The following is a 15708-nucleotide window of genomic DNA, read 5'->3' as shown; positions in this document are numbered from 1 at the left end:
CCTATGAGCCTTGGGAAAAGTAGTGCTCTATATAGGGAATAGGGTGCCATTTGGGTCGCAAACTATGTATTTAAAAGGCTTATTATCTTAATTCATGTTTTTTATTTTCACTTTATGAATATTTGCATACTTGCACCATGTCATTTTTATATCACACAGTACAGAAGCTCAGGTTTCTTTCTCAACGAGATGTATATTTACACCACTCTAATGCACCGTACATATACCAGAATGTTGCTTTATGTCATGTCTTCTGTAGACCATACGGGGGTGACAAGACACAGTGGCTGCAATCAACTATCCAGGGAGGCATGGAGAGAGAGAGAAAGCTAATGTGTAACTCTTTACATTAACGTTGCCTTCATAAAGGGTTTATACTTAGTTCATCAATTGTTAATTAAAAATGCAAAGACACATTCATAATTAACAAACAGTTCTAAGAAAACTCATGGGTTAAAATTGTGAGATAGCCATAATGAAACCAAAGCAAGTCTTGAGAATCCTACCACATAAAAATACAATAGCCACAGCAGTAGTCCAGTTATTAAAGATGAATTTATTAATTTATTTGATTTGACAGGAGTCATTATTTGTCTGTCATAAATAAACCAGTGGTGTGATTCATCACAGATAGAGGTTTGATGAGGATAGGCTGTAAGACTTATGAGTCAATCACAGATCACTGATAGACAGGCTTATGAGTGGATGACAGACGTTGTGGATAGGAGGATGAGGTGATGAGGTCACCATGGAGTAGCTGTAGACTGGGCAGGTAGATGGATAGATACAGACAGAACCTTCATCTTTTGAAATTAAAATCATCAAATTCACATCTTAAACCTTGAGCAGCTCTGCACTCTCAGAAACCAGCTTGGGTGCCTGTAGGAGAACAAAGGGATCCGTCGTTAGAATCAATCAATGTTTTCCCTTTACCGTTCTACACCACCTCTTATTAAACACTCAAAGTGAAAGAAAAATGATTGGAAGTGAAAAAAGGTCTCTGAACGAAACAGGCTGAGGTAATATGGTGGAAAGAAAAAGGTTTGAACATTTGATCAGTGTTGAGCAGTGTAGGTTACCTCCTCAGTGAAGCAGGCTGCTTTGTCCTCAGCAGCACAGCACTTCTCCTTCAGGGTGTAATAGTTAGTAGAGATGGTCTTCAGCTGCTCCTCAGTGATGGTGGTCTTATGTCTGACCAGACCATACAGCAGCCTGAGGACACACACACACACACAGTTAATTTTTTACGAGTTGGAGTGTGTGTATGTGTGTGTTCGTGCTCGTGTGTGTGTGTGTGTGTGTGTTAGTTTCATGCCTACGTGTGTGTGAATTCGTGCCCATGTGTTCACAGTGCGTTGGTAATACATTTTACTCACTTCTTCCCAGCGAGCAGCAGCTCCTTGCTGTTCTTGGTGCAGAGCTCGGGGCACATGTGGAAGTTGTTGGCATCGAGCTCCGGGGGCGTGAACTCTGTGTCAGGCTGAATGGCCAGGATGCAGGATCTCCTCATGGAGTAGGACTGGTTGCAGCAGTGGGCGATGCGGGGGTTAATGCTGGAGGGGTCGTAGTCGTTACATGTGGCGTCGATGGCGTTGGTCAGCTGTGGAGAGGACACAGGGAGGAAGATGTCAAGGGGTAGAGGAGAGTAGAGTAGAGCAGAGTAGAGTAGAGTAGAGTAGAGTAGAGTAGAGTAGAGTAGAGTAGAGCAGAGCAGAGTAGAGTAGAGTAGAGTAGAGTAGAGTAGAGTAGAGTAGAGCAGAGTAGAGCAGAGTAGAGTAGAGTAGAGTAGAGTAGAGTAGAGTAGAGTAGAGCAGAGCACAGTAGAGTAGAGTAGAGTAGAGTAGAGTAGAGCAGAGCAGAGCAGAGCAGAGTAGAGTAGAGTAGAGCAGAGTAGAGTAGAGTAGAGTAGAGCAGAGTAGAGTAGAGTAGAGTAGAGCAGAGTAGAGTAGAGTAGAGTAGAGTAGAGTAGAGTAGAGCAGAGCAGAGTAGAGTAGAGTAGAGTAGAGTAGAGTAGAGTAGAGTAGAGCAGAGCAGAGCAGAGTAGATTAGAGCAGAGTAGAGTAGAGCACAGTCAGCTGTGGTGACAGGGACCGAGACAGAAAGGGGAGGGGTCAACACTGGGAAGAGTAGAGTGATTTAATATGAGAGGATGTGACATGTCTAGGGAGATGTGGAGGGAGGGGTTAGTGGAGGGAAAGGTAGGGAAGAGGTGTGTGTGTGTGAGTGTCAGACCTTTGTGTGTGTTTGTGTGTGTTCGTGTGTGTGTGTGCTTGCGTGCATTTGTGTGTGTTTACATTTGTGTGTGTGCTTGCGTGCATTTGTGTGTGCTTACGTGTGTGTGTGCTTGCGTGCATTTGTGTGTGCTTACATGTGTGTGTGCTTGCGTGCATTTGTGTGTTCGTGCGTGTGTGTGCGTGTGCGTGTGCGTGCGTGCGTGCGTGCGTGTGTGTGTGTGTGTGCGTGTGTGCGTGTATGTGTGTGTGTGTGTGTGTGTGTGTGTGCGTGCGTGCGTGCGTGTGTCAGACCTTCTCCTCTGCGCAGGGCAGGACGAAGTGGCCTGGCTCGTCCTTACAGCAGCCATGGAGGACATCATGCACTGTCTCAGACACCATGTGGAGCTGGTCGAAGGAGGCCTGGGGCATTATCCTGGTGTAGTACACCATCATACTGGAGGAGGAGGAGGAGGAGGAGGAGGAGGTGGAGGTGGAGGAGGTGGAGGAGGAGGTGGAGGAAGAGGAGGAGTTAATTGTTAATCAGCCATTAAATAGTCATTATTAAATATGAATTAACCATTAATAAATTATTCATAAGCCATAAATTAATGATCAATTCACCCATAAAAACATCTGTCGGTAAGTTGTTAGGCCTAAATGTGATGTTTATGATCCCATACTACACGAAGGACATCTACTTTGACCTTTGATTACCTTTAATATCTGTGTTAAAGCGTGACCCCTCACCTCTTCTCAAAGTTGTCATCGCCCATTTCAGCCTCAACAGCACACATCTTCTTGTAGTAGTCAGTCTCATCAGTGATCATCTTATCAACATCACTGCCTGCCAGCTGGGGTTAGAACCATTCATACAATTGGCATGATGTCACAAGAAGTGGCAGATGCCATTATTATGGTCTAGAAATACTATGAATACAGTGCTAGCCTGCTGAGTTAAAGCCAATAACCATCAACTATTAGCTCAGGGGAGCTAACGCAAGTATTCAGATCAAGGCAATAATCACAGACTGATATATAGTGTAACTAGTTAGGTTACACATCTGATATATATATATATATATATAGTGAGGGAAAAAAGTATTTGATCCCCTGCTGATTTTGTACGTTTGCCCACTGACAAAGAAATGATCAGTCTATCATTTTATTGGTAGGTTTATTTGAACAGTGAGAGACAGAATAACCACAAAAAAATCCAGAAAAACGCATGTCAAAAATGTTATAAATTGATTTGCATTTTAATGAGGGAAATAAGTATTTGACCCCCTCACAATCAGAAAGATTTCTGGCTCCCAGGTGTCTTTTATACAGGTAACGAGCTGAGATTAGGAGCACACTCTTAAAGGGAGTGCTCCTAATCTCAGTTTGTTACCTGTATAAAAGACACCTGTCCACAGAAGCAATCAATCAATCAGACTCCAAACTCTCCACCATGGCCAAGACCAAAGAGCTCTCCAAGGATGTCAGAGACAAGATTGTAGACCTACACAAGGCTGGAATGGGCTACAAGACCATCGCCAAGCAGCTTGGTGAGAAGGTAACAACAGTTGGTGCGATTATTTGCAAATGGAAGAAACACAAAATAACTATCAATCTCCCTCGGCTTGGGGCTCCATGCAAGACCTCACCTCGTGGAGTTGCAATGATCATGAGAACGGTGAGGAATCAGCCCAGAACTACACGGGAGGATCTTGTCAATGATCTCAATGCAGCTGGGACCATAGTCACCAAGAAAACAATTGGTAACACACTACGCCGTGAAGGACTGAAATCCTGCAGTGCCCGCAAGGTCCCCCTGCTCAAGAAAGCACATATACAGGGCCGTCTGAAGTTTGCCAATGAACATCTGAATGATTCAGAGGAGAACTGGGTGAAAGTGTTGTGGTCAGATGAGACCAAAATGGAGCTCTTTGGCATCAACTCAACTCGCCGTGTTTGGAGGAGGAGGAATGCTGCCTATGACCCCAAGAACACCATCCCCACCGTCAAACATGGAGGTGGAAACATTATGCTTTGGGGGTGTTTTTCTGCTAAGGGGACAGGACAACTTCACCGCATCAAAGGGACGATGGACGGGGCCACGTACCATCAAATCTTGGGTGAGAACCTCCTTCCCTCAGCCAGGGCATTGAAAATGGGTCGTGGATGGGTATTCCAGCATGACAATGACCCAAAACACACGGCCAAGGCAACAAAGGAGTGGCTCAAGAAGAAGCACATTAAGGTCCTGGAATGGCCTAGCCAGTCTCCAGACCTTAATCCCATAGAAAATCTGTGGAGGGAGCTGAAGGTTCGAGTTGCCAAACGTCAGCCTCGAAACCTTAATGACTTGGAGAAGATCTGCAAAGAGGAGTGGAACAAAATCCCTCTTGAGATGTGTGCAAACCTGGTGGCCAACTACAAGAAACGTCTGACCTCTGTGATTGCCAACAAGGGTTTTGCCACCAAGTGCTAAGTCATGTTTTGCAGAGGCGTCAAATACTTATTTCCCTCATTAAAATGCAAATCAATTTATAACATTTTTGACATGCGTTTTTCTGGATTTTTTTGTTGTTATTCTGTCTCTCACTGTTCAAATAAACCTACCATTAAAATTATAGACTGATCATGTCTTTGTCAGTGGGCAAACGTACAAAATCAGCAGGGGATCAAATACTTTTTTCCCTCACTGTATATAGTGTAACTAGCTAGGTTACACATCTGATATATATATATATGTATATGTATGTATATATATATATATATATGTATATATATATATATATATATATATATATATATATATATAGTGTAAGTAGCCCTTCTGATAAGAGAAGATAAGATAAGACACGATCAACTTTATTGTCCCCAAAGGGGAATTGGTCTTGGGTTGGTGTTGGGGTCTTGGACAATAAAGTGTTGAAATATCAGATGGGTTTAATACATACAGCGGTTTTGACACACTCTGCGTGGTCCTCCATGTCGCAGCACTGGAGGAAGGCCTGTTCAGCATCCTTGGCGAACCTCAGAATCACCTGCTGAGACGACTCAGGGTGACGCACCGAGATCTCATAGATCAACCTGCCAATCGGGACAGACCATACACAGTCGTTTAGCCAATAGCAACACCCCATACAAAGTCAGAATTGTGCGTGTAGCAGCTTTTCCAAATGGGGAAGGGTACCAAAAAATTGTGTTTAGATTGATGAGGGGGAAAAACTATTTAATCAATTTTAGAATAAGGCTGTAACATAACAAAATGTGGAAAAGTCAAAGGGTCTGAATACTTTCCGAATGCACTGTATGTGCATAATACATACTTCCCCATGGCTACTTCAGGGTTCTTGGTAAAGGTCTGGCAGACGGCCGCTACATCAGCGTGAACGTCGTGGTGCTCAGACAGACCGTCTGGCTTAGGGTCTGGCTTCATGGCCTCAACACAGGACCCTCTGTCCATGGCATCCTCCTTACAGCACGCAGCCAGACCCGCCGCGCGAGACAACACACTCTCATTAGCACACACCTCATCCATCAGGGACTTCTGTCAGGGGAGTACACACACACACAGGCAGGAAGTGTCAGGGACACAAACCCAAGGACATCCAATAGAAAGAGGCCGAGAGGTGAGAGAGGAGGAACGAAAAGAGAAATAACTCAATAAAAAGTAGGAATAGAGAGAAGAGTTTACCCTCTCCTTCATGCATGTGACCATCTCTCCGCTGCAGCAGGGGGCAACAGTCTCTACGATCTTGTCTACTATGCCTCCCATTTCCTGGAACGAGGCCTGAGGTATCTTCTGACTGTACTGGACCAGCTTCCTGTTAGAACAGACAGACACACACATCAACCAATGGGACTGGCCCAAGGGCGGGCTCTCCTGGCTCTCAGCCAATTAGAACCATAGAGTTTTAGATTGACATGTCCTACTTGGCCTTGACAACGCGGTCTCCATATTTCCTGTGGACGATGCACAGGGCCTTGAGTTCAGTCACACGCTTCTTGACGGCGTGCTGGAAAGTAGCTTTCTGATAAAGAGAGAGAGAATGTTTACTTTGGCTATGTAGGTGCTTTAACTTTCAATGCCAATAAAGATTATTGAATTGAATTGAGAGGGAGATTGCATCCAAAATGGCACCCTATTCCCTCATAAGGTTTTGGTCAAAAGTAGTGCACTATATAAGGAATAGGGTGCCATCTGAGACACATCCTGACCTTGGTGTCGAAGCAGGTCTGGGCCTCAGCCTCTCCACAGCAGGTAGTCAGAACCTCTCCATAACCCTTGGCGATAGCCAGGACCACATGGGGGGGCAGCATCGTGTGACCCTTTGAGAACTTGAAGATGAACCTGAAAGACACACACACAGTAAATCCCAGAAAAAACATTCCTTAAAGCTCAGCAGCCTAGCACAGTATTTTAGCTGGTGCGGTCTCAAGTTGAGTGTAGACACTCACCTCCCAACAAAAGCCTTGTGGTCCTTCTTGAAGTCTTCACACTGATCTGCAGCGGGCAGCTCAGCTGTGAGGGACAGCTCCCGAGGAATCTACAATCAATCAACCACTCAATCAATCAATCAATCAAATGTATCCATAAAGCCTTTTTTCCTTCAGCAGTTGTTACATTGCTTTTCCAGTAACCCGGTCTACACCCCAAAGAGCAAGCTGAAGCAGAAGGAAGAAACCTAGATAGGAACCTGGCTCAGAGGCAGGGGTGGTCCATTCTACCTTGGCCTTGTGGTCCACGAAGCAGTGTGTCCTCTCAGCGACAGTCTTCTCACAGCACTGCTTTAGATTGTTCTTCTCCACCAGGGTCTCAGAGGAACACACCGCGCTCTGGAACAGGTCCGCCTGCACACACACAACACAAATAGGAGTACACCGTTTAGCCAGCAGAGGGTGCTGTTATATCAGAACAGTTTAAACTGAAACAGACCCTGTCTGGAAACATCAGTCACCTAATAACCAATTCTATTCCTACCCCTACCTCTGGCCCCTACCCCTGGCCCCTACCCCTGGCCCCTACCCCTGGCCCCTACCCCTGTCCCCTACCTCTGGCCCCTACCCCTGGCCCCTACCCCTGGCCCCTACCTCTGGCCCCTACCCCTGGCCCCTACCCCTACCTCTGGCCCCTACCCCTGGCCCCTACCCCTGGCCCCTACCTATGGCCCCTACCCCTGGCCCCTACCTCTGGCCCCTACCTACCCCTGGCCCCTACCTATGGCCCCTACCCCTGGCCCCTACCCCTGGCCCCTACCCCTGGCCCCTACCCCTGGCCCCTACCCCTGGGCCCTACCTACCCCTGGCCGGGCTGGCCAAATGTTAAATGTAAAGGCGTGTGATAAGGATGATGAGGTATGATAAGGATGAGATGTGATAAGGATGATGAGGTATGATAAGGATGATGAGGTATGATAAGGATGAGGTGTGATAAGGATGATGAGGTATGATAAGGGTGATGAGGTATGATAAGGATGATGAGGTGTGGTAAGGATGATGAGGTATGATAAGGATGAGATGTGATAAGGATGATGAGGTATGATAAGGATGATGAGGTATGATAAGGATGAGGTGTGATAAGGATGATGAGGTATGATAAGGGTGATGAGGTATGATAAGGATGATGAGGTGTGGTAAGGATGATGAGGTGTGATAAGGATGATGATGATGATGTGATGAGGTTGAGGTGTGATAAGGATGATGATGTGATAAGGTTGAGATGTGATAAGGATGATGATGTGATAAGGTTGAGGTGTGATAAGGATGATGATGTGATAAGGTTGAGGTGTGATAAGGATGATGATGTGATGAGGTTGAGGTGTGATAAGGATGATGATGTGATAAGGTTGAGGTGTGGTAAGGATGATGAGGTGTGATAAGGATGATGAGGTGTGATAAGGATGAGATGTGATAAGGATGATGAGGTGTGATAAGGATAATGATGATGTGATAAGGTTGAGGTGTGATAAGGATGATGATGTGATAAGGTTGAGGTGTGATAAGGATGATGATGTGATAAGGTTGAGGTGTGATAAGGTTGAGGTGTGATAAGGATGATGAGATGATAGGTGTCCTCTGTAGCTCAGCTGGTAGAGCACGGCACTTGTAATGCCAAGGTAGTGGGTTCGATCCCCGGGACAACCCATACACAAAAAAATTATGCACGCATGACTGTAAGTTGCTTTGGATAAAAGCGTCTGCTAAATGGCATATTATTATTATAAGGTTGAGATGTGATAAGGATGAGGAGGTATGATGAGGTGTGATAAGGATGGTGAGGTGTGATGAGGTATGATAAGGATGATGAGGTGTGATAAGTATGAATAATGTATGCACTCACTAACTGTAAGTCGCTCTGGATAAGAGTGTCTGCTAAATGACTAAAATGTAAATGTAATAAGGATGATGAGGTGTGCTAAGGTTGAGATGTGATAAGGATGATGAAGGATGATGAGGTATGATAAGATTGAGATGTGATAAGGATGATGACGTGTGATAAGGTTGAGATGTGATAAGGATGATAACATGTGATAAGGATGATAAGGTGTGATAAGGATGATGAGGTGTGATAAGGATGATGAGGTGTGATAAGGATGATGAGATGATAGGTGTCTCTCACCGCATCTCTGTTGCAGTCCTCTGGAGGAGTGTCTGAGCAGCATTTGACGCCCATGGCTAAGGCCTCCGCGATGAGAGGCACCATGTCACCCAACGTACTGTCTGGAAGATTCTGAGCCAACCCTACAAGTGCCCTACACACACACAAACACACACACAAACACACACACATGCACACACACACAGTCAGATGATGCATTACACCAAAACATGAACACACAGTGAAGTTTACTGACTGAACTCATTGTTCTTTTGTTTTGTATTTTTGTATTTAATTTAATGTAATATTGCAGATAAATTGTAGGTTCTATCAATGTAATTGTTTCCATCATTTTTTAAATTTATTTTGTATACTTTTTCCCCCTACCATCCCGGACAACAATACTTCTACTGCTACTTACAGCTAAGGTTTTAATCTGCAAAAAGGCAAAGAGCCTACTCTTAAACATAGGATGGTCCTCTCTCAGGAGGTTGCTAGAAAACCAATTTGAATTTAGAATTTTTTTTGGGACAAAGGAGGCTTTAAGAGAGAGGTTTAATGCCTCAATATTTAATACTTTTAACCCTCCAAACTCATGTTCGTTATGTAAATATGCTCATTTCACTTTATCTGGTTTGCCATTCCAAATCAAGGGAAATATTAAGTCGGTAAAGCCATTAATAAATATGTAAGCTGCGATATCACTAGAGAATTTATCAGGGTAATCTTCCCGTAAATGGAAAATGGTTTTTCCCTCTCAACGGTTTCAAGATTCTATCTATTTTGCTGTTTTTGATCAAAGTTAACAGTTGCAAGATCACTCAACTTTTCCGGGATATGTACACCAAGCACATCGACTTCACCATGCGCCCATTTAATCAGGATTTAAAGTGTGTATCTTTTAGAGACCCAATCCGTAATATAGTATTATCATATTATCACTTATCATAGTTGGGTTTAAGTCCAGAGAAACTGGTTAAATTATCCAGGTCCTCAATGTGGCACTTCAAGGTTGAAGATTGAGGACTCAAAGAGAAAACTTGAATCATCGGCGTACATTGATAATTTTGTCTCGAATCCCTTACTTTTCAGCCCCTTAATAATGTTATCATTAGATCTGATTTTGAAAGCCAACAATTCAATGGCCGTAATAAATAGGTATGGTGACAGAGGGCAACCTTGTTCTACGCCTCTTGACAATTCAAAATTCTCAGAGAAGTAACCATTATTTATTATTTTACATAAAGTATTATTGGACATGACTTCTACCCATCTTATGAGATATTCTCCAAAATTGAAAAAATCCAGGCACTTATAAACAGATTCTATGAAATGTTTTCTCAAAATCTCCTATAAAGATTATACTTGGTTTCCCTGCATTCTCATAGTTTTCCATTATTTCTAGTAGTTGTCTAATGTTGTCTCCAATATATCTTCCTTTTAAGAATCCCGTCTGATCGTGATGAATAATGTCCGGTAGGACCTTTTTTACTCCATGAGCAATACATTTTGCCAATATTTGTGCATCATAACATTGAAGGGTGAGGGGCCTCACATTTTTTCAAGAGTCTGGTTCTTTATATTGCCCCCCTGGCTCTTGCTTCAGTAGGAGAGAGATCAGTCCCTTCTTTTTGTATGTCTGACAAAAAGTTTGCCATTTATATTGATTCATTTCAGATGGGGAAAACCCCTGGTCTCGATGGTATTCCAATAGAGATATATTAAACTTTTTATGAACTTCTGAAAGATCCATTGCTATCATGTTTTAATTACTCAAAAATAAATGGCAAACTGTCGGACACACAAAAAGAGGGCCTGATCTCTCTCCTACTGAAGCAGGAGCCAGGGGGGCAATATAAAGACCGCTCTCGTACTGAAGCAGGAGCCAGGGGGGCAATATAAAGACCGCTCTCGTACTGAAGCAGGAGCCAGGGGGGCAATATAAAGACCGCTCTCGTACTGAAGCAGGACCCAGGGGGGCAATATAAAGACCACTCTCGTACTGAAGCAGGAGCCAGGGGGGCAATATAAAGACCGCTCTCGTACTGAAGCAAGAGCCAGGGGGGCAATATAAAGACCACTCTCGTACTGAAGCAGGAGCCAGGGGGGCAATATAAAGACCGCTCTCGTACTGAAGCAGGAGCCAGGGGGGCAATATAAAGACCCCTCTCGTACTGAAGCAGGAGCCAGGGGGGCAATATAAAGACCGCTCTCGTACTGAAACAGGAGCCAGGGGGGCAATATAAAGACCGCTCTCGTACTGAAGCAGGAGCCAGGGGGGCAATATAAAGACCGCTCTCGTACTGAAGCAGGAGCCAGGGGGGCAATATAAAGACCGCTCTCGTACTGAAGCAAGAGCCAGGGGGGCAATATAAAGACCACTCTCGTACTGAAGCAGGAGCCAGGGGGGCAATATAAAGACCGCTCTCGAACTGAAGCAAGAGCCAGGGGGGCAATATAAAGACCACTCTCGTACTGAAGCAGGAGCCAGGGGGGCAATATAAAGACCGCTCTCGTACTGAAGCAAGAGCCAGGGGGGCAATATAAAGACCGCTCTCGTACTGAAGCAGGAGCCAGGGGGGCAATATAAAGACCGCTCTCGTACTGAAGCAGGAGCCAGGGGGGCAATATAAAGACCGCTCTCGTACTGAAGCAGGAGCCAGGGGGGCAATATAAAGACCGCTCTCGTACTGAAGCAGGAGCCAGGGGGGCAATATAAAGACCGCTCTCGTACTGAAGCAAGAGCCAGGGGGGCAATATAAAGACCGCTCTCGTACTGAAGCAGGAGCCAGGGGGGCAATATAAAGACCGCTCTCGTACTGAAGCAGGAGCCAGGGGGGCAATATAAAGACCGCTCTCGTACTGAAGCAGGAGCCAGGGGGGCAATATAAAGACCGCTCTCGTACTGAAGCAGGAGCCAGGGGGGCAATATAAAGACCGCTCTCGTACTGAAGCAGGAGCCAGGGGGGCAATATAAAGACCGCTCTCGTACTGAAGCAGGAGCCAGGGGGGCAATATAAAGAACCTAACATGATAGTAGTGGACCAGTCCCTCTTGTGTGTAGATCAATTTAATACATGTTGAATTCAGGCTGAAACATAACAAAATGTGGACTAAGTCAATGGGTATGAATACTTTCTGAAGGCACTGTATGTATAGATAATAATAATATGACTCATGATTCGATTGCAAAGTCCACTTGTTTCTGCTCCAAAGTAATCTTGATTTCAGTTTAGTGATATAAAACTATGATTACAGTACGTTCCACTCCAGCTACTATTGCAGTATGCCTCTGTCCTCAGGTATAAACCCAGACCATCTTCTTATCACAAATAGGGTTTCAAAATAATGTCTGGTAGCTTTCCCCAAATTCCCAGGTTTTCTAGAAATCCCAGTTGGGGGATTCTGGTAGAAATAAGCAGGGAGGGAATCCTCCAACTGCGAATCCTCCAAACGAATTTTCTGGAAAACCCTGGGAATTTGTGTAAAGTTTCTGGAATTTTGGTACCTTCTATTACTACTGCAATATGAGGCATCCTACTACTGCAATATGAGGCATATCTACTACTGCAATATGAGGCATATCAACTACTGCAATATGAGGCATCCTACTACTGCAATATGAGGCATTCTACTACTGCAATATGAGGCATATCTACTACTGCAATATGAGGCATATCAACTACTGCAATATGAGGCATCCTACTACTGCAATATGAGGCATTCTACTACTGCAATATGAGGCATATCTACTACTGCAATATGAGGCATATCAACTACTGCAATATGAGGCATCCTACTACTGCAATATGAGGCATTCTACTACTGCAATATGAGGCATTCTACTACTGCAATATGAGGCATTCTACTACTGCAATATGAGGCATTCTACTACTGCAATATGAGGCATCCTACTACTGCAATATGAGGCATATCTACTACTGCAATATGAGGCATCCTACTACTGCAATATGAGGCATATCTACTACTGCAATATGAGGCATTCTACTACTACAATATGAGGCATCCTACTAATGCAATATGAGGCATTCTACTACTGCAATATGAGGCATTCTACTACTGCATTATGAGGCATATCTACTACTGCAATATGAGGCATTTCTACTACTACAATATGAGGCATATAGTGGGGGAAAAAAGTATTTAGTCAGCCACCAATTGTGCAAGTTCTCCCACTTAAAAAGATGAGAGAGGCCTGTAATTTTCATCATAGGTACACGTCAACTATGACAGACAAAATGAGGGAAAAAAAATCAAGAAAATCACATTGTAGGATTTTTAATGAATTTATTTACAAATTATGGTGGAAAATAAGTATTTGGTCAATAACAAAAGTTTCTCAATACTTTGTTATATACCCTTTGTTGGCAATGACACAGGTCAAACGTTTTCTGTAAGTCTTCACAAGGTTTTCACACACTGTTGCTGGTATTTTGGCCCATTCCTCCATGCAGATCTCCTCTAGAGCAGTGATGTTTTGGGGCTGTCACTGGGCAACATGGACTTTCAACTCCCTCCAAAGATTTTCTATGGGGTTGAGATCTGGAGACTGGCTAGGCCACTCCAGGACCTTGAAATGCTTCTTACGAAGCCACTCCTTCGTTGACCGGGCGGTGTGTTTGGGATCATTGTCATGCTGAAAGACCCAGCCACGTTTCATCTTCAATGCCCTTGCTGATGGAAGGAGGTTTTCACTCAAAATCTCACGATACATGGCCCCATTCATTCTTTCCTTTACACGGATCAGTCGTCCTGGTCCCTTTGCAGAAAAACAGCCCCAAAGCATGATGTTTCCACCCCCATGCTTCACAGTAGGTATGGTGTTCTTTGGATGCAACTCAGCATTCTTTGTCCTCCAAACACGACGAGTTGAGTTTTTACCAAAAAGTTCTATTTTGGTTTCATCTGACCATATGACATTCTCCCAATCCTCTTCTGGATCATCCAAATGCACTCTAGCAAACTTCAGACGGCCCTGGACATGTACTGGCTTAAGCAGGGGGACACGTCTAGCACTGCAGGATTTGAGTCCCTGGCGGCGTAGTGTGTTACTGATGGTAGGCTTTGTTACTTTGGTCCCAGCTCTCTGCAGGTCATTCACTAGGTCCCCCCGTGTGGTTCTGGGATTTTTGCTCACCGTTCCTGTGATCATTTTGACCCCATAGGGTGAGATCTTGCGTGGAGCCCCAGATCGAGGGAGATTATCAGTGGTCTTGTATGTCTTCCATTTCCTAATAATTGCTCCCACAGTTGATTTCTTCAAACCAAGCTGCTTACCTATTGCAGATTCAGTCTTCCCAGCCTGGTGCAGGTCTACAATTTTGTTTCTGGTGTCCTTTGACAGCTCTTTGGTCTTGGCCATAGTGGAGTTTGGAGTGTGACTGTTTGAGGTCGTGGACAGGTGTCTTTTATACTGATAACAAGTTCAAACAGGTGCCATTAATACAGGTAACGAGTGGAGGACAGAGGAGCCTCTTAAAGAAGAAGTTACAGGTCTGTGAGAGCCAGAAATCTTGCTTGTTTGTAGGTGACCAAATACTTATTTTCCACCATAATTTGCAAATAAATTCATAAAAAATCCTACAATGTGATTTTCTGGATTTTTTTCTCTCAATTTGTCTGTCATGGTTGACGTGTACCTATGATGAAAATTACAGGCCTCTCTCATCTTTTTAAGTGGGAGAACTTGCACAATTGGTGGCTGACTAAATACTTTTTTCCCCCACTGTATCTACTATTGCAATATGAGGCATTCTACTACTGCAATATGAGGCATTCTACTACTGCAATATGAGGCATTCTACTACTGCAATAGAGGCATCCTACTACTGCAATATGAGGTTTCCTACTACTGCAATATGAGGCAACCTACTACTGCAATATGAGGAATCCAGTACTGCAATATGAGGCACATCTACTACTGCAATGTGAGGCATCCTACTACTGCAATATGAGGCATTATACTACTGCAATATGAGGCATCCTACTACTGCAATATGAGGCATTCTACTACTGCAATATGAGGCATCCTACTACTGCAATAGAGGCATCCTACTACTGCAATATGAGGCATTCTACTACTGCAATATGAGGCATATCTACTACTGCAATATGAGGCATTCTACTACTGCAATATGAGGCATCCTACTACTGCAATATGAGGCATTCTACTACTGCAATATGAGGCATCCTACTACTGCAATAGAGGCATCCTACTACTGCAATATGAGGCATTCTACTACTGCAATATGAGGCATCCTACTACTGCAATATGAGGCATTCTACTACTGCAATATGAGGCATTCTACTACTGCAATATGAGGCATCCTACTACTGCAATATGAGGCATTCTACTACTGCAATATGAGGCATCCTACTACTGCAATATGAGGCATCCTACTACTGCAATATAAGGCACATCTACTACTGCAATGTGAGGCTGCACTACTCACAAAGCTTTGAATCCATCTTCCTTGGTCTCAGTGAAGATGGTACAGATCTGGTTCTGAGCCTGAGACCGGGCTGACACACTCAGCAGCACCAACAGGCTGCAGACAGACAACCACTGCATGATGAAAGGACAGGCGCACGGACGGAAGGATGGAGAGAAGAAGGGATGGATGGAGGACGGGATCTAGCGATTGAGCCAAGGAATGGAGAAATGCCGGGCTCCTTTATACTATTGTGGAATTAGTCATCTGTCAATCATTAGCTGACCTCTCTCTCTCTCTTCCCACTTCTGGCTATTCTCTATTTCATTTGGCGCCTGGGTCTGTGTTTCACAACTGGTCTTTGCACACAGTGATCTGTCAGTAAATAAACACTGCTGTTCAGATTCCCTTTTCTGTAGTTAGTTCTGTGGAAGGAAAGCCAGATGGAGGTGCA

General features: G+C 44.3%; 2 protein-coding genes across 2 annotated transcripts; both read right to left on the bottom strand.

The window, feature by feature from the left end:
* Positions 1-536: 536 nt before the first annotated feature.
* LOC311120347 (albumin 2) lies at positions 537-15475 on the bottom strand. Its single transcript, XM_084194966.1, has 14 exons — positions 15276-15475; positions 8824-8956; positions 6933-7055; positions 6663-6751; positions 6423-6555; positions 6138-6235; positions 5899-6028; positions 5531-5751; positions 5159-5291; positions 2961-3064; positions 2526-2667; positions 1377-1600; positions 1080-1212; positions 537-879 (listed from the first exon to the last, which is right to left on the bottom strand). Exons 1-14 carry the CDS (start codon positions 15392-15394, stop codon positions 835-837), a joined length of 1827 nt encoding a protein of 608 aa, XP_084051092.1. The 5' UTR covers positions 15395-15475; the 3' UTR covers positions 537-834.
* LOC311120353 (uncharacterized protein) lies at positions 7456-8731 on the bottom strand (the record flags this gene model as incomplete). Its single annotated transcript, XM_084194970.1, has 3 exons — positions 7456-7470; positions 7501-8539; positions 8695-8731. The coding sequence occupies 2 exons, from the start codon at positions 8729-8731 to the stop codon at positions 7527-7529; spliced, it is 1050 nt and encodes a 349-aa protein (XP_084051096.1). The 3' UTR covers positions 7456-7470; positions 7501-7526.
* Positions 15476-15708: the final 233 nt, after the last annotated feature.

Source organism: Coregonus lavaretus (genome assembly GCF_964263955.1).
Source record: "Coregonus lavaretus genome assembly, contig: HAP1_SCAFFOLD_628, whole genome shotgun sequence".
Taxonomy (NCBI): Eukaryota; Metazoa; Chordata; class Actinopteri; order Salmoniformes; family Salmonidae; genus Coregonus; species Coregonus lavaretus.
Note: the sequence above shows the minus strand (reverse complement) of the source record. Positions and strands in the feature narration are given on the sequence as shown.

Bases quoted from the DNA above. Each gene is read 5' to 3' on its own strand.
- LOC311120347 (XM_084194966.1), bottom strand. From the start codon at position 15,394: ATGCAGTGGTTGTCTGTCTGCAGCCTGTTGGTGCTGCTGAGTGTGTCA. The intron at 6,752-6,932 runs GTAGAATGGACC...GATTGATTGTAG, and splicing joins TCGTGGACCACAAGGCCAAG to ATTCCTCGGGAGCTGTCCCT. The intron at 1,213-1,376 runs GTGAGTAAAATG...GTGTGTCCTCAG, and splicing joins CTGCTGCTCGCTGGGAAGAA to GCTGCTGTATGGTCTGGTCA.